The sequence below is a fragment of the Culex quinquefasciatus genome, chromosome 1 (genome assembly GCF_015732765.1).
Source record: "Culex quinquefasciatus strain JHB chromosome 1, VPISU_Cqui_1.0_pri_paternal, whole genome shotgun sequence".
Lineage (NCBI taxonomy): Eukaryota > Metazoa > Arthropoda > Insecta > Diptera > Culicidae > Culex > Culex quinquefasciatus.
In genome coordinates, this window is record NC_051861.1 from 1011849 (window position 1) to 1031378 (window position 19530).

Here is a 19530-nt window from a genome sequence, read left to right on the forward strand (position 1 = left end):
TATTCTAACATTTTGAAATTCCAAAACGGCATTCTCGTCATTTTGCTATTTTGCATTAAAATAAGAAAAAGTGATTTAAAAATACTTTTAAGTCTGTTCTTAGTTCCAAACATAAATTAACATGGTGCTCCGAAGATCCGTATTTTTGTGATATTTCGAATTTCCGTGCTAGAGCAAAGCGTAAAGAATGCGCCCTTTTCAAATATTTCCAATTGGACTTTTTGACAATCAGAAACGTCAGCGTCAACGCCGAGCATGTTGTTTACAAAAGTTTTGGAAGAATCAGAACGAATTCTGCTCTGGAATTTGGTTTGAAAATATAAAATGAATCTTAACTAAATTGATTTCTTTTTGCTAGATTATTATAAGTAAAGTGAGGTAGTAAAGTGCATTGTAGTTGGTTGATGTTTTATTCGTATTTAGTCGATTTTCGAACATAATTTAATTAAGTGGCCTTGTAAGGCTTCCGCATGAAAATTGTTCTAACCGAGCTAGTAATTCGTGGCAAACCATGTTGCTGAGGTAAGATTTTTTCTTTAATTCTGCTAGATTTTCGGTAAAATGCTCTTCTATCATCCGCCAGACAATTTATCTCGGCCAGTAATGCCATCGAGGAGATTTACATCGTCAAGCGGGAGCACGGCGACAGCGACGACGATGAGAACCCGCCGGTGGACAAGCTGGTGCCGGAAACGGGCAGCGTTCCCGAGTCGGTCATGATGGTGGCCGCTGCTCCGGCTGTGGTCGCGGTCGACGCGCAAACACTAGCGGAACCGGTCGAGATCAAGAGCGAACCGGAGGATGACGGTGGGGCTGATGACGATGGGGTGATGGTTGTTGAGGTTGAGGCGGATTCTGGTGCTCCGAATGCTTTGCTGAGTGTCAAACGGGAGGAAGTGGTGGAAGATTTCGATAATGTTCCGCTGGCGGTTCGATTGAGGAGGATTAAGGAAGCGAAGATTGCTGGTCGAAAGAAGCGGAAGATTAGAAAACCGGCTAGGTTTCAGGAATCGGATTCCGCGAACGACACGGCCCGGGTTGAGGAGGATGAAGATGACGACAAGTACACGGATTGTAACATCTGCACGATAAAGTTTCTGACTCGGCACGAGCTGAACAACCATCTGAAGCGGAAGCACTCGGCAATGCTTCCCTTTCGGTGCACGACGTGCGTTTCTCGTGAACTGAAGAGCGTTTGGTCGCTGAACAAGCATTTTGAACAGCACGACGCGTCCAAGCCCCAACAGTGTTGTTATTGCGAGGCTCGGTTTTCTTCGCGAGTTCATCGAACCGCCCACCAGCGACGTTTTCACAAGGACGATCTGGAGAATGACACGATTAGGAATGCGAATCGTCGCTTCGTCTGTCGGTACTGCAATAAGAAGTTTGCGGCAAAGTACAACATGGAGCGCCACGAGCGAAATCATGAGATGAAGATTACGGACGATGATGAGTTCCTGAACCGACGAAACAAGTGCTATTTGTGTGAAACGAAACCTTTTGATTCGGTGGCATCGCTCATAGATCACCTTAGCGTTCACGTCGATCAGATTCCGTACACTTGCCAAAAGTGCGAACCGATGCCGCCGGTCATCATAACGTCGGTCAGGTTGCTGAACAAGCACTTGGCGTCGCACGAGGAGTCGGAGAAGCCCATCAAGTGCGTTTACTGCAGCGAAAGGTTTATTTCCGTGGTAACTTGCCAGGCCCACGAGCGGACTCACACTCAGGAGAAGCAAGCGGACGAGGTGGCCGTGGCCAAGATCGAGAGCGAGCGGATTTCCGCCAAGATCGTAATCATTGATGGAATGAAACGGTATCAGTGTAGCTTTTGTGAGAATTCCTACTCTTTGCTGAGCACCCTTCGTCGTCACGAGAACATTCACACAGGAAAGATTCAGTACGTGTGCAAAGTATGTGGAAAAATCTTCAACAAATCGTCCTGTTTGCTGCAACATGAGCGAACGCACTCTCAAAATACGCCATTTAAATGCGAGACTTGTGGCCGTGGCTTCAAAGAAACCATAAGACTCATTGAACATCGAAGAATTCACAGCGGAGAGCGCCCCTTCACCTGCCAGGTCTGTTTCAAGAGCTTCAGAATCAAACCACTGCTGAAAGAACACAGCCTTCAGTGCATTCCGCCGGAGGAGCTCGCCGAGACCAAGTGCCGTTACTGCGAGTGGTCGTTCAACAGCTACCGGGAGATGCTGAGCCACACGGCCCAGAACCACCCCGTCATCGAGGAAACCAAGTGCGAATTCTGCGATTTGAGCTTCAAAAGCGGTGCGCAACTCGTCGACCACGAAACCAACCATCGAAATCCGTCTTCCATTAGGTGCAAGATTTGCAACCGCATCTTCAAGCAGCTGTCGAACCTGCGCCGGCACGAACGCTTGCACAGCAACGATGCCGTTCCGTACACGTGCGATCTGTGCGGCAAGAACTTTAGCCAGAGCGGAGCGCTCAAAGTTCACAAGCGAATCCATTCAGGTGAGTCTCCCTAAAAATTCTTCAAAATTAAATCCAACCTAACGATTCAAATCTTCCAGGCGACAAACCCTACAAGTGCGAACTGTGCAGCAAAACGTTCTACCACAGCTCGACCATGAACCGCCACAAGCGGTCCCACTACAAGAGCAAAAGCAAACTGTTCCTGTTCGGCGATCTAAACCCAAGTCAAGCGCAGGAACCGACCGACCTGGACCCCAACATGCTGGTCAGCCCGCTCGAACAAGCGCTAACGCCCCAGATTTCCATCCTCAACAGCTCCGAGCTGGTGACGATTCCCGTTTCGGTCGAAGCGCATCACTTTATCGATCCACAAGTGCCTACTGACAACATGCAGCAGGAGCAACAACTTCCGCTCGCAAGCTTCGAAATTACGGCGGCTGGTACGCTGAGTGGGGGAGTGACCGCTACGCTGGCGGACGGAACGCCACTGTACGTGCTCGATTCGAAGCTGCTGATTCCGCAGACCATCATGCAGCATCAGCAGGAGGAGGAGGGCTCGCCGCCGGGGGAGATGGTGCTGGGGGCGGAAATGCAACAGCAACAGCAGCTGCCTTGATGTTGGAACAAGCGATTTAAGATGATTAGATTTCCGTTGATACTTATAGTTTGTCGAAATAAAAACAGTAAAAATAAAATTATCAATAAAGTTATGCCGAAAATCCATCCAAATGTGTTCAATAAATCAATATGTAACTAGAGACCAGCTTAAAAAAATTAAAGTTAAACCGGAATGGCGTTAAATAACGTAGTTCATGTCAGTTTGGTTCATCAAGAGGTACTAGAAATGTCAAAAATCGGTTTGGTGAACGCAAGATTTACTTCAAAATGTTGTGTGTTCTACGTGCTTGATGTTCGCATCCGTGTCAGGTTTTTCGAAATGGCACCTTTGAATAATACGATATCCAACGTCAAAAATGTAGTAGATGTTTACAGAACCGGAATGGCGTTGGAATGTTGGATAATTTCACACGAGTCTCGATATTTACTCAACTGGAGACCAACTAACTAGAAGTCCTTGAAATTGATGAATGTGTTTGGAAATGTGTTTTAGTTACTTTAAGTTCACAACTGTGTTTGAGAAGAGCATTTTCAGGGGCAAATTTTATTCAGATTAGGTACTTGTTCACCTTGTTAGTGAAAAGCACGTTTGGCTGGATAATAGTTAATGGTTACCTTAAATGTTATCCAAAAATTGATGATATAACTCTATGTTTAAGGTTACGAGCTACATAATTAAGGCTTAGTGATCATATACTTTCAAATATTAACGGGGACCATAAGTAAAAAAAAATATCAAATTTTAAGAAACGTGCAAAATGGTAATATTACCTTGAAAATAGTATGTACAAATTACAGAAAGTACATTTTGTACATTAATTTATATTATTCATCAATCACCTATACATTTTACTCGCCAATGTTCAAGATGACACTAATAGAAAATCTATTCAAAATGTCTATGTTGTTTCAAGTCACGTAAGATTGTTCTCTAAATGCTATTAAATATATACCGAAAGAACTAAAGCAAAGATTTTGAGTAAAATATGGATAACATTTACCAGTCTTATTAGCTAAAATGTTGAATCTTTTGTTTAATATCACTTAAATTTTCTTAAACATTCTAAAAGACCTTTAAAGACCAATCAAATTATGCTTATTTATTTTTATCTCTCCCTTCTCAAGATCCGTTAAAGAATCTCAAGTTTCTTGAAAATTGCTCGGTATTTGAAAAAATATCTAAAAATTACTGACTTCTTTTTAGATCAAAAATAATATTATGAAACAAAACTTATGTGATCTTCAATAAACAAAGTTTAATTTTTCTAAATAAAATGGTGGTAAAATTATTATGACAAGGAATGATAGATGATTTGATTTAGCAATTTTTTTTTTTAGAATTTTTGAAAATTTTCTCTTTTTCAATGGAATTTTCATTCCATTCCATTGACATTTTTTCTGAATGTTATTTTTACTTTCATTACATTTGCAATAAATCGATGTTTTTTTTTCAATTTTATTAATTCTAATTTACTTTATTGAGCTATTCATGAGCATTCGTTTCTTAGAAACTGTTGTAACAACTTTGTTTGAATGTATGTTTTCCTTTCAATTCTTCAAATAGTTAACATTAAAAAAACAAAATGGAACTTGATTGTAACTAATAAAACACTAAATTACAAAACCAGATTTTTTTGTAAGGTCCTATAAACATATGAAAGACAATAGCTTATTGGACCTTTTTTTTAAAAAAAACTATAGAAAAAAGCTTTAATAAGAATTTGTTAAATGTTGTTATTTTTAAGCATCTATTAATTTTTTTAGCTTAACGGGGTTACATCAAAATTTCAAATTTTACGATGAACGCAACATTGCGAAAATTCACGAACCCTGAAAATCAAGTAACATAAACAAAAGTGTCTAATGCAGCTTTAAAACATAATCTTTTATAATTTTTTTGTATTATTATTTTTTTTTGCAATAACGACTTTTCATGTGTCATTTGCTGCTTGTGAAATAATACAATTATGTAAGCAAGCATGGATCACGGGCAATACATATTCAAAACCAGAGTGGGTATTTAAGACTAGGTATTTATAAATTAATCCAATGAAAATTAATTAAAAAAGAGTATATTTGTTTGAACTTTTGGATTTTTTTCACGACAGAGATGCAGTCTAGTTCTTGGTAAATCATGGTAAAAACCTAAACTTGACCAAGGAATGATTGGGGAGATTTACGATATAATCTGATAATAAAGATCATTGAGCTTGTTAATGATGATTATCATATTAAGAAATTTCATCAAGAGTATTATCTAATTAGATCAAACTAATGATTTATTAAATCTCTGATATCATAGTTGTTCTGAGAAAGATGGGGAATACAAAAATGGTCCCTAGATGTGTTGATTACCGATGAGTAATACGAAAATGTGTCTTTCTTTATTCCACCACTTAAAATCTACCACTTACTCTTGTCGCCTATTCAGGATTCCGAAGGAATGACAGAGCTTAATCAGTAAATTATGATATACTCTAATAAATTCGGTCTAATTTGGTAAATCGTTTTGATGATTGTTGTTCGCGGATCGTTCCCGAAATTTATATAAAAAAAAGTCCGTCAGCGATTTAACTTATTTTTTTTTAATCTTTTCAGAGTTTTTTTTTTTATTAAATGAATGATGAATAAAAACAAGTGAAGTAAAGTTTTTCGTAGCATTAGGCTGCTTAATCAAATATCTTTTATGTTGCAACCTTTCATTTTTCTGAATCTCATGATTTATGGTGTGTGCATGACCAAGCCGAATTTTAAAAAGTTCCTAAAAACTCAAATAATGGCGTTTTTATATGGAACCAACCTAGTTTTCCGCGGTGGTAAAACGTTATGCGAATGTTTAAGTCTAATTTTTTTTAAACATTCAATTGGAAGGAAAACGAAGCCGAACGAAAACTAATATTAAGAAATTTGACTAATTAACTTAAGAGTAACCCCATTTTTTATGATAATATTTAAAAATATGGAAACATATTCGGAATTTATTCAAAATTAAAAAAATCATCGCAGTAAAATTCTGATTAAATTGCTTTCTTTCTGAAATAAAAAAAACTATTCAAAACAAACTAGACCTCGAATAAATTCTTACCAAATTTGCTCAACTTTCTTCCCACATTTCACTCCCACAACAATCACCGTTCTGTCGATATGTTCGATATCCGATCGCCACACCAACACACGCTCAACTCAGCATACATCGCATAAGCATAATGTTTTCCGTCCAAACATGCACAACCACAACACACCACACGCTCTCTCTCTCCCTCTCATTTCATTCACGCGCGCTCCGCTCTCTCAGCTTCTTCAACGGGGCGCCGCCGAAGCCTACTCTGTTGAAATTCCTGTTCTTCAGTCGAGTTGGGAACGTCGTCGCTGGTGCACGTGCTGCCGATTTTGCGCGCGCGCGCGTTACTGTGATCAAAGGAAGAATCTTTCCACTTCTTGAAGGGGGGTTGGTGTTTTGGGAGTGAGTGAGAAGTTGCGAGTTGTGCGTGTGGGGTGGCAGCATAATAACAGAACCACCACCACCCTGTCCGTGCTGTTCGTGGGTTCGCTTCCGGGGGTGGATCCTTTTTAAGGGAGTTTTTTTTTGAGGAAGGAAAGTGCGTGAGTGTTTTCTTCTGTGGGTGACACCCTAGAGCAAGTTTTGCGTGCGTTACATACACACCGACCGACCGACCTGGAGTCAAAGAGATATACAGAGAGGGAGAATTTCGAGCGCCAGCATGTGAGCAAGAAGATATGTATCTCATGGGTTAAGTCGGGTGGTAGCAAGGATAACGAGTACGACGGTGCTGCTCCGTCTTCCTGAAGTGTTGTGGAGTACGGCGAGTAATGTGTAACACATAGATTTACACCGCGCGACGTCGACGACGTAGTGAATAAAGTGATTAAAGATTCAGATGTTTTGGAAGAGAGTAATGTAATTTCCTGCTTTTTATTTTGTGGAGAGTCAAGTGAACCACTTTTGCGGGAGGGTGCAGCAAGGCCACGAGGTGGTTCGTAGAGGGTTGTGTTTGCTGTAGGCGTACGGTGGCTGGAGAGAGTGTGCCGCCGAAGATAGAAGATAGTGCATCATTTCGGTGAAATGGCTTGATTGTATGGTGTACAGAGAAGATTTCAGTGAGTTTCGGTGAAATGGCCACAACAATGGAAAACTTGGACCATCGTTCAAAGTCGCTGGGCTGGGCCAGCAGTTGTACTAGGTCTTGGTCGCGACGGGCAGAAGCAGTAACAGCAGCAGTGGCAGTACCAAAAGTCAGCAATTGAGACTCTCGTGTCGCCGTTCGGTCCCATTCATCCGGAAGGATATTGATTGTAACCAATCCGTAGATACATACATACAGCACGAGCGAGAGTGCTGCAAAAATTCCACAGCAGAGCCACGACCAGCAGGCTCCAGAGCATCCAAAGCAGTTCGAGGAGTGTTGGGAAGGCTCGAGTATCATCATCGTCATTCTCTAGCCCAGTGTGGTGAGGCATCAAGAGCCAAACCGAAAGGCCAGAATCGAACCGAGAGCGCCGCGACGAGAACCGAAAAAAAATCGATAAAAACAATTCGCTTCTCATCAAAAATACATTTTCACACACAAGCAAAGAAAGCCAAGGAGAGCCGACAACGACGACGACGACTCCATACACCTTTTCTTCGTTCCACCAAAAAAACACAGCACTGCAAGGCTGAAGGAAAGGAAAGCAGTAGCATAGCACAGCATAGCAAGGGTGTGTTTTTCGGGCCCATTCAAACGTTGTGTCTGACTTTCTTCGTGGCGAGAGGACACAAGGAGACACAGAGCAAGAGAGCCAGAGATTCGAGCGCGAGAAATTACACCAAATTGGGAGAAAAACATGGATTTCCGGATTACGTTGCTGCTAATTATCGGTAAATATTTTATTGACGCTTTCGCCTAGATTCTACACGATAGCTTTGCGGACGGCTTACACACAGCCATGTCACCAGGCGGGGGGATTAATCAAACGGGGATAATCGATCCGCGGGATCACCATCGTCACACTGACTGTAATCTTCAGCAATTATTTGAACACAGGAAAAAAAAGTTGGGATAACAAAGTGCTCTGCCAACAACAAACGCAAACCAGGCACATAAAAATAGTTTAGAACGAAAGAATGCCAACAAACTCTTTCCAGCAAACATACACAAACACACACACACGATTCGCTCTTCAAAGTTACGTTATGCAATAGAAGAACCACATCGAGGTCTGGGGAGGGGGGAATGCATTGCAATGTTTGGAGAACGGTGAAGAGTATGGGGAGGGGGGCTAGTTAGAATGAGGCATTGTTTTAAACTAATTGCCTCTGTTCCCGGTAAAAGTTGCCTTTTGCGGCGACGAGAAGGTATCGATGGCGAGGCAGGATATCCTGCAGGTACTATGTTAGTTCGAGGGAAAAAATAATTTAATTATAAATCTAGTCGATTGAGGGTCCTTGCAGTTTCATAAAAAAAATTCTTTTTGAGGTAGTTTTTTCTCGATTGATCTCTTTCTTTATTCTCTATGTATTTATAAAATCTTAGTGTAACTAACATTAAGATAATGTAACTTGTCTGATCACGCCTTTCGTCGGACGGGGAAGTAAATGTTGGCCCCGATCTAGCCTAGAGGTTAGGTCGTTAGCTCAGTTCAGATGTAGGAGTCGTCTCCCTGGGTCCTGCCTCGGTGGGGTCGCTGGTAGACAGTTGGGCTCATAAGCCAAAGGTCGTCAGTTCAAATCCCGGGGTGGATGGAAGCTTAGGTGTAAAAAGAGGTTTGCAATTGCCTCAACAATCAAGCCTTCGGACACCTAGTTTCGAGTAGGAATCTCGCAATCGAGAACGCCAAGGCAATGCTGTAGTGCGAATAATTTGATTGATTTGATTTGAAACTCTGTCTTACCAATTGTTCAATTAGGCAATAGAAATATGCTTAAGAAGCAATGTTTGGAAGTTAGAAAGAAAACAAATCCCGAGTAGGTATGTTTTTGCTCAACATATTGTGAAATTGGCCTTCCAAATACATATTTTTTGCTTTTTTTTATTTTCTTACTTTTAAAATCCAATTCAAATTTATTCAATTATTAACAGTTTATTGCCTATTAAATTAAAAATTGCATTTTTCAATATTTCATCACCGTCACTTTAGCGTAGTTCAGGGATCATACTTAAGCTCGAAAATCAAAAATAAAAGAGAACAAACAAATTTCTTTTCGTGGTTAGATTGTCCGAAAATTCAAAGAATCAAATCTGGACTGTATATTCAAATGTCCAAAACATTTCTTATAACCTTGATCAGTTGCCAAATTTTCTTATTGCACAAACTAAATGCTTAACCAGATTGTTTACCCATTTCAATAAAAAAGGTCCAGTGGTAATGTCAGAGACATAACCAAAATGACGAAGAACTTATCAACCTCCTCAAAGGCTTCTTTGATTTTTTAAAATAAAAACTAAGACAGGTTGCAATGGGACCATCCACAAACCACGTGGACACTTTTTTCGAAATCCCAACCAGCCCCCCCCCCCCTCGTGGACAATTGTCCATAAAAAAAAACTTTTTTGCATGGAGCGTGGACAACCACCATAACCCACCCCCCTTTTCAAAGATAAATCAGATTTGCGTTGATTCTTATTTTAAACTGTCAGAAACATTCGGTTTTTTTAAATATATATGAAAAAGTGTTTATAGCTCATTACATTTGGAAATGTGTTATCCTTCAAATTAAAAAAAAGCATGGAAAGGATTAATTTACCCCATTACTTCTATATTATTTAAAAGAATGATTATTTAAATAAAATTAAAACATAAAACAAATATTCTGAAAAGGTTAGCATAGACATTTATTATTAAAAGATTACAGTGCGAATTCTATATTGCAAATTAATTATTTTAGCTTACTTATCCGATGTTATGCTTAAGTTATTTAGTCGAATTTTGTTACAAAAACGATCATACTTTGATATTTTAAAAAAATGCTGAAAATAACTGTTAAAGAAATCAGAAAGAATCTTGGTAAGAACAAATTTCATGTTGAAATAAATACTTTTCGCAAATTGATTTTAGCTGTTTATGTACGTTATTTTGGTCGTTTTTCCTAATTATCCAAAGTGATTTTTTTCTAAAGCATTCAGATAAGTGAGTCTTGACTGTACTGTCAAATAAAGCTAAATCAATTCAATTTCAACAAAAACACTTGCATCGTTGAGATCGATTGTGTCTAACCCATTACTACATTCTCAAGATGAGGACCACATTCCTAATTAGACCTCCTTGTTGCAAAGTTTCACGAATCAACCCAACTCATGCTCAGGCCCCGTCTATTTTAAATTTTGCAGCAAATAACACGCTAAGCACTCCACCCCAGTTGAGCCTCGTCGGAGAGAACGAGAAGCGGAATTTCCTATCATTTCGAGCATAAATCTACTTATTCGTGCCGGCCTCGTCCTTTGTGCAGAAAACGCAAAAAGCTCTACGAAATAGGATTTCTCCGAGTTGTCTAACGTCTTTGCCGGCAACGTCGTCTTATGGGGCAAAGCCTACAGTAGAGAGCATTTACCGAAGCCTTACACACCACCGCCGGGGGGCAAAGTTTCCTTATTTCGAGCGCGGCATTATTTCAAATGCGAACAACCCGAAAAAGAGTTCCGTTTTGAGCTACTGTGCCGGTGAACCCGGAAGGGAACTCCGGGGCTGGCGGCTTCCCAAGCTTTGGAATTGCACAAGCAGAAGAAGAGGTAGAAGGGTTGAGCCTCAAAGACCAAAGACGTATAGAGTGTAGGAGCGGGCTCTCTCTCTTTCTCGCCTGCCTCTGTTGGTATACGGGTTTTCCAGTTGTGCATAAATTGCAACTGTCGACATCCTGGCGCGAACACGATCCACACACCAGTAGCTAGGGCTAGGGGGAGCGCAGTGTGGCAGCAGTCCTCTGGTGGATGGTTTGGTAGCAGGTTGGAACCAAGGTTGCACCACCCGGAAAAGTGGAGATATACTTTTCTGGAAAGGGCACTTGAATGTCCCAAATTTGCTTTCTTTTATAAAAAAAAAACTTTTTTTCGGATTACCGAATTTTACCTGTGCACTGGTACCCCGATGGTCCCGGTAAATAACACGGGAATACCATATTTTGGTATTACTTGGCATAATAACAAATACCAAAATGTGCCCTTGGTTGCCCAGTAATAGATGGTATAATATCATGAAATCATACCAAAAAACTGTATGGGGAAGACCAAAGCAATACCGAAACGTGCCATTTCAAATGAATACCAGACAAATTACAACTTTCCGGGTAAATAAAAATCTCATTGGACAAAAAACAGTGAGAATTCTCTATATGCTATATTTAAATCCTTCGAACAGGCAGGAAAACGAAGTCTTGCTTGGAGACCCAAAAAAAAATCAGGTAAAGAAAACTAGACGAATACTGGAATCGAACTCGTGATAGGTAAGGTGCAGACACCATTTTAGCTACCCGTTTATCAACTGAGCTATCAACGCTTGTTAAAATTGGCCTGCTGCTGCATCAACATGTTTTAGCTGCAGGCAAAAATATCAGGAAATTCAACGAAAGAGAAACAAACTAAACCAGAACGAAAAAGGCTATAGCCCAGGCAGCGTGGCATTTTTGAGGATGGATGATTCCAACTGAATAGGATTCAACACAAATCCAATATTAAAAGGATTTAAGAACGAAGTTCGAATACCACATGCATACCATCATTTTGGTATTGAAAGAGTTATTTTATCACATTAACAAAGATTGTCATTATTTTTTTGAGTTTATCGATTATGACGTAAAAGGCACACAATGTTAAGTAAAATCCATTCTAAAATTTTGAATTTTTCACCTTAAACCTATTGTTGTCGTAAACTTAATGGTCTAAATATATAAATGTTTTTCTTATCATTATCAAATGCAGCATACTTTTAAGACTGTTAAACGTCATTTGAAAAAGTTTTTGTTATGAATCACCTTTATTTTATAATATTTCTATTTAATAGTAGTTTATGCAACAAGTTGCAAAAAGAGGATTTTTTCAGCACGAGTCGTACATTTATCCAACGAGGTTCACCGAGTTGGATAAATACGACGAGTGTTGAAAAAATCAAGTTTTGCAACGAGTTCCATACATTTTTTTTTTGCAATTCCGAAAACACCCATTGAGTGAAATTTTAAGTACAATTTTCATGTATTTTTCCAATAAATCGTTTTGCAAAATAAATGCTGAAAAGTTCTACTTTTCAGCACTGAAATGAGTGCTGAAAAGTTGAACTTTTTAGCACTTGTTTCGAAAATTAACACTTTTCAACATTTTTTTGATTTAAACGATTTATTGACAAAGTACATGAAAATTTGACTTAAAATTTCACTCAGTGTGTGTTTTTTGGAATTGCAAAAAATGTTGTATGGAACTCGTTGCAAAACTTGATTTTTCAGCACTCTTCGTATTTATCCAACTCGGTGAACCTCGTTGGATAAATGTACGACTCGTGCTGAAAAAAACCTCTTTTTGCAACTTGTTGCATAAACTACTATTACAATACCAATGTATGGTATTCCCTCATTTATAAAGATCATGAAATGACTTTTTTAGACCAAGGCGTTTTTAAGGATGTAAGTAAAAAACAGTATGTCAAAATTCGACATTTTCTTTAAATTTGCCCAATACCAAAATTTGGTATCAATCCACAGATTGGTATTAACTTACACTTTAGACATTTTTTCAAGGGCTCGCGAAAACCAAAATTTGGTATTGATACCATTGAATGGTATTATTTAGCATTTCCCTTGTTATTTACTCATGCTCGGGGTTTGATACCAATTGTTGTCAAACAATCACACTTACTACCAAACACAATGACGATCAACTGATCAAATCCTACAAGGTTGCGAAGTTCCAGAGTGAAAAGATGGACAAGTTGATCGCCAGGAAGCTTCTCGTGCTGGCCAAGTATTCGGAAGCTGCAAGAGCGTCGTCCAGCCTTGCGGAACATGCGCAAGCTAGCCGTGAAGCGTTCTCACCACGGTCCGGGATCGACGAGCCGCGGCAGCAGCCACAACTCCCGTTCGCGAAAGTCCAACGCAACCGGATCGAAGCGGGTTCCGGTTACTACGCCGGATGACGCGTTGTCCAAGGTCCGCTGAACTGGTGTCCGAGGCGCGGGAGCGGATGCTCCAGCAGCAGGCCATGAAAGCCATGGTCTACCAGTCTTTGGCATTTTCAAACAACAAATCGTTTGAACCTTGTTTATTTGACTGAGAAAGCCAAAAAATCTACAAAAAAAGAATAGATTTGCGTTTTTTTTCAAGATTGAAATTTGGCCCGCTCAAGGGCCTCGTACGTGTGCCAACCAGAGAACAATTTCGGGTGGAAATGGTTCGCCGTTTCCAGTTTTGTCTCGTGACACAAACTCAAGGCATAACTGGGAAAACTCTAAATAATTGAGCGCACTGCTGGCTGGAAACGGCTGCCGGCGATGGTGTTGCAGTTTCGCCTAGTTACCGTAATCAATTCACGATTCTTCTTCTCCCCGTGAGAGATCAAATGGTAGAGGCCACCCCAGCAGATGTCTGTCACACTGGCAACACTTTGTCCGACAAGTTCCGGCGGCAGTTGTTGTTTGCTCTGAGTCTGTTTTTGCATCGATCCGAATGCACTTGGTCCTGGTGCCATGGAGTGCCGTTTATATCGTCGTGACCATCAGCTCGGGTTGGTCAGTTTGGCACCGGTTATCGCGGCTCGGAGTTATATTTTTGGGGAGAAAGTGATTTGGAAGTGCGCCAATTTGCAACTTTTCCTTCTCTTGTTTTATGGTCTTGCCCTTGTTTGAATTTGAAGCTGTGAGGTGGAGACGCGCGGTGTTTCATAAATTGAGCAATAAATTCGATATGTGTAAGGGGCCGCAAAAAGTTTGTCTTTGTTCTCTCCCGGGCGATCCGGTTTATGGGCGCGCATTGCGTTGCGGCGCATCCTGGGAGGTAATAAAATCGCGTACATGGCGATGTGATTATGATGCTTCCTCACGATACGCCAAATTGCTTCCACGGCGACGCGGAGGGTCATAAAAGTTGGTAATATGTCGCGGTTAAGCCAAGATCTCGAACCGATACACCGCTTTTAAATGGATCGGCACCTGTCCTCTCGGGCGGAGACGAGCTACCGTGAAGGTCCCAATGGCACCCTGAACTGGCGGTAAATGAAAATATTACGTTGTTTTGATGACAACACGTGCACCATAAAAATCTGTTCAACCAGGGTTAATTTGCGCTCAAGTACAGCACCATTAACGCTGGTAAAATTCATTAATACTTTCCACCGGATTCAGCTCTTGACCCTTTTGGCTAATTAAAAGGCACTGCCAATATTTAAATCATCGGAAGACCCTCCGGAGAAATGGTTTAATTCCGAAGCCCTGCATAGTGGCGAAAAAGCTGCTTAAGGTGAAGCCGTTGATCATTTTCGAAGAAAATTGATCATCACCATAAAATATTCTGTATTAAATTCAATTTAACGAAATTCAGCACCAAAAGGAATCAGCATGTGCCGGTTGTTGCCTTCTTGAAGCCACTGAAGGAATTTTTGATCTAAATCAATTGTGCTTCAAAATTTATATAATTTTGTCGCGCAGTCATTGACGTCCTAGTTGGCAATCATTGATTAATGACGATTTCCATAACTTTACAAGGAATGGGATAATCGTTATCAAAAGGAATCAGCATGTGTAGGGCACTATTCTAAACAACTTGTTGAAGGAATTTTGTCAAAATATTGAAAGCGACGCAAAATTTATATCTTTGAACAAAAAATCATGACAATGATGGAAGTCTTCACGTTAATGGTATGCAAACTCGACGAGAGAGAAGGTAAATCGCTTTATTAACTTCCAAATTAATGGGTTCGTCCTCTCTCGTTTGATGGCGCCACCGTAGCAATGCCAGCAGGTAGCGAAAAGGAATCCTCCGTAATCCTTTCGGTGGTCACCGCCAACCGGAGCAGAGTGGCTAGAGCAAGGAATCGCATTCCGTAAAATCCTTTTTCCTTCTGGTAGACCGCCCAAATTTCAGTAACCTAATTTCCAGAATCTTCGGTAAACCTTTTCGGCTGTCGAATTTAAACTTGGGCCCGCAAGAAACCCATAAAATGTCATCTCTGAACGGGGTTGACTCGGGGTCTTCCTTGCGGATCGAACCGACGACACGACACCGGAGAAGCCGGTGTGGTTGTGCGAAAGTTTTTTAATAATCCTCATTAAGGCCGGGGTGTGCGTAGGTACACGACGATATTCCACGTGGTGGGGCCCGTGTTACAGCATCGACAATTTGCGGAGGATGCGTGGAGAAGCACGTGGTGGGCCGGGGGGAATATTACCTTGCTAATTGAAAACTTGCGCTCGGATTTCCGCGAGAAGTCGAGCGTTATCAGCTAATGCTCGACATGGTTTGGTAGACTTTGTTGTATATTGAAAAATGAGCTCCAAACTGATCATTAGTTTTAAAATACAAAATATATATAAAAAATCAATTCTTACTCTGAACGGAATCAGCACGTTCCACCACTTCTTCAAGCTCTTGCAACGGAATGCTGAAAATATTTCAATTACGTTAGCAAAACCCTTCAAATTTTGTTCTGGAAACCCCTCGAAAAAATCTTCCCCTTGATGTAGCTCTCTCCACAATAAGCAGCAATTTCCCATCGTCAACCCTAAGAAATTGATGATTTTTGCAGCACACAACACCCACAGCTCTTCAAAAGTGTGCAAGAATCTCCGCAAGCGCTGAGGAAGCCCCTGTCGAACTCACCTCCGCCCAATCATCCCCTCACTTTCGGGTGGGGGGACAAAAAGGGGTTGCAAATGAAGTTGAGTTTTTGTCCCAACGACGAGGACGATGGTGATGATATTTGCCCTCCACTTCATCATCATTTTCCAAAAACACTAGAGTACAGTACACACCAGCAGACCGAAGCGAGACTCGAGTGGGGCCAGAGGCTGGGTCGAAGGGTCTCCAAGATACAGGACTGGATTAATTAATTGGCTCAACTCGGTCGGTCGGTCGGTCGGTCTCTGCCGTCTGAAGTCAGCACGACCCCGATGGGGGACGATGAGAGATGAGTCTGCTCTCAGTGGTGTCTGAATGAGGGGAAAAAGGGCACGATGCGTGTTGTATTATTTTAGGGCAGGTTGGACGGATGGGGTGTTGAGCAAATAGAACCACAGAGTACAACACCGAGCACACAAAACTCTCAGCGACTCAATGAAGATGTATGCACAGCACAGTGCTCACTGTGGATAAGGATCAGCCCCGGTCAGGTGCACTCATTCACAGAGTTTTAAACTTGACATTCATTTTGGCTCCTCTGGTGTTGCGTTCCTTTTTGTCCCGAAAACGGGGGGAACCCTGGGAATCGAGGAACCTGTTACGAACCAGCACACTCTCCACCACCACCAAAGAGCCAAGTCAACAATCGTAAACATTAATAACAAGGTGGTAAACTGGTTGGAGCGGCCAGATATGCGAGCGAGTGTGTGTTTTTTATATGGTGGAGGTGTCCCCGCGTGCCGGGCACCCATTAGGCTCGCCGTCTGGACAGAGGAGCCCCATGCAGCACACACGGCCGGCGCATTCCGGGTTATCTGCATAATTAAATTCATACGCGCGAGCCATGAAGCGGTGTATGTTTGCCGTCGTCGACCACTAGCTGTACGACGCGACGGTCCTGTGTGCGGTGAGTCCGACCGCTCAACCAGCTGGCCTTAGTACCGTGTGACTTAACCTTGTACAGGCGAGCTAGTTAAAAAAATCATTAAAATGTAAAATTGAACAATTATGTTCAGTTGCGATTGTTCGAGTGGTGCAGTCCTTGAAAAATTGTGTTCGAAAGGTATTATTGTGTATTCGGATTGAATTATCAACAATTCGTGATAAATCTTAATAAAGCAGTCCAACAAAATTTTCCATTGGAAATTTAGCTAATCCAGTTGAAATTTAGCGAATCTAGCGAAAAACATAGCTGGATTTGTAATTTTAATTAATTAAATAATTATTTGCCGAAAATACAAATCCCATTTAACATTTTGATGGCTAGTTTTAAGAAAGTTGAAAGTATTTTCGGATTAGTCCATGAAATTTTAGCTCATATCACATTTTTATTTATCTCATCCTATTTGGGTGATTCACTTAAAAAAATGTATACGGAAAGTCTGTTAAATTTGTTGAAAAGCGCTCTGTATACTTTACAACCGAAAATCATAACATTTATTCAATATTGCCAATTGATATGACCATTGGGAATATTCCTAAATATTTGTTTTTGATTAAAAATCGAAATAAAATCTACTCAAAACGTTTTTTTTTTATAAAAGACGATTGAAATTTGATTTTCCTGGATTTGTTTTTCATTTCAAATAACTAGTACTAACTTAAATACTGAATTTTAAACTTTGAGCAAAGTTTTCAATGTTTTGAATCAAATAATGACAAATCAAACTAGTGTAAAATTTCTGATCTCTTCGAAAAAAATATTTGAGGATTTTGAAATCAAGACTAACATATATGGGCCAAATACAGGGTTGTTACGGACGGCGCGGATCGCGCGGATGGCGCGTTTCGCGTGGATAGCGCGGATTTGCTGACTAATTTTGCTCAGGCGCCGATTTCATGTGGATGACAATTTTGATAAATAAATAGATAAATAGATAGAAATACTTTCAAGTTTTTAAGAAAAATATTATCGAGAATTACGAGAATTTGTTTTTTTTTCATTGAGTGCAATTTCAATTTCTTATTATTAGATTTTTTCTGAAAATGTTTGTTTGTAGGGTAGAGGACCCAGTTTTCGCCCTGCTCCAGTTTTCGCCCACCTACTGGATTTAATCAGTATTTAGCAAACTTATATCATTTTTTGGTTGAATTACTTATGCAGGTTTCAATATTCATTCATTTCTAGTACTAATTGAAACTTTCCTAATGAATTGCTATTGTTTATCACGTTTTTATAAACACGTCAAAAAAAGCCTTTTTACAGCCGCCATATTTTTGTCAATTTTGACTACAGCGGGTAATAATGTTTATGAGCGAAAACAACTCATTTTGTCCGAAAATAATGTAAATGAGTAATTCACTGCTTCACTGTATGTCTGAACTTCATGAAAGTCTATCGATTAACCTGTTTTAACCGTTTACCAAAGGTTATTTTAATAAAATATAGTGGGCGATTTCTGGGGTCATGAAAAAACATGCGATCCAATTTTCGCCCAGGGCGAAATCTAGTACTGTGTTTTCAGATTTATCTAGAACCAGTTTTCGTTTACCATAAAAACTAATCTAATCACAGCGAAATGTGCTTGTAAATATATTTTCAACATTCTAGATTATTTTTTAAAGTTAATTAATCAATTTATTTTATTTCTTTCATTAGGGACCATCCATAAACAACGTGGACACTTCAGGGAGGGGGGAGGGGATGTATGGCGATTGTCCACAATCGATACAAAAAAGTTTTTTTTTTGTATGGACAATTGTCCACGAGGGGAGGGGGGGGGGAGAAAACAGATTCCCAAAAAAGTGTCCACGTGGTTTATGGATGGTCCCTTAGGGTGTTTTGGTATAAACATATGTTCAAAATTTAACCTAAGCTGAGATATGGGAAACCTATTTCAAATGTGGTAAGAGTTTACTGGTACATAGGAGAACAAATCAAGCAGAGGATGGAAAAGCAGTTACACAATATCCTTCAAAATAGCACATGTGCTTTAATATTTTTATTAAGAGGTATTCAAAGTTTTCTATTGAGTCAATTCGGGAGCAAATGACCCATAGGGTTAAAGCTCCCCTAATAAAATCAACAACAACATGGAGCTAATCTCGGAGCTAATTGTAACTATGTGCCCTTATCTTGGGTGAATAGGAAAACATGAGTTCTACAAGGAATTTTGATTTAGTCATATTTTTTAGTGAGAGTACAGGGAACCTCAAAATTAGTAGGATATCTGTTAAAAAAAACTCCTTGGGTTTTATGACCTTAAATTTATTTTACGACAAAATATGTGCACATCAATGAAATTTAGCTTCGGGAACAAGTTGTGTATCAATAGGCGACCATATTTGCTTAGCTTTGTGCCATAATTTCATTTGATTTCTTGATTTTTGTCGTGGATGAAAACTGGTTCCAAGGGTGGGCGAAAATTGGATTTAGGGGGGCGAAAATAGGCACTTCAGAGCACATTATTAAAACGCAAAATTTTAACAAAAATTAACTTGTTTATGATAAAAACCTTGTGGAAGCTTAAAATCAAATAGTTTATCAACGTTCCACAACAAATAGAACCAAAAAACATAAACTGTCACTAATTTCTCGACAAATTTCCAGGATTCCCACTATAAAGTGGGCGATTTCTGGGTCCTCTACCCTATTTTCTTAATACGAACCGACGAAAAATTAAGAAGAATATTATGTAGAGATTATT

General features: G+C 40.1%; 2 protein-coding genes across 3 annotated transcripts in view; both read left to right on the plus strand.

The window, feature by feature from the left end:
* The first annotated feature begins 250 nt into the window (after positions 1–250).
* Positions 251–3149, plus strand: LOC6032035 (zinc finger protein 271). Its single transcript, XM_038248712.1, has 3 exons — positions 251–522; positions 584–2493; positions 2553–3149. The coding sequence occupies exons 1-3, from the start codon at positions 512–514 to the stop codon at positions 3068–3070; spliced, it is 2439 nt and encodes an 812-aa protein (XP_038104640.1). The 5' UTR covers positions 251–511; the 3' UTR covers positions 3071–3149.
* Positions 3150–6432: 3283 nt separating this feature from the next.
* LOC6032039 (transmembrane protein 132C) overlaps positions 6433–19530 on the plus strand; it is a 134164-nt gene continuing 121066 nt past the window's right edge. For both annotated transcript variants that reach the window (XM_038249512.1, XM_038249513.1), the window contains exon 1: positions 6433–7951. In XM_038249512.1, coding sequence (XP_038105440.1) covers positions 7918–7951 — 34 coding nt within the window. In that variant the 5' untranslated portion in view covers positions 6433–7917. The remainder of the gene's footprint in view (positions 7952–19530) is intronic.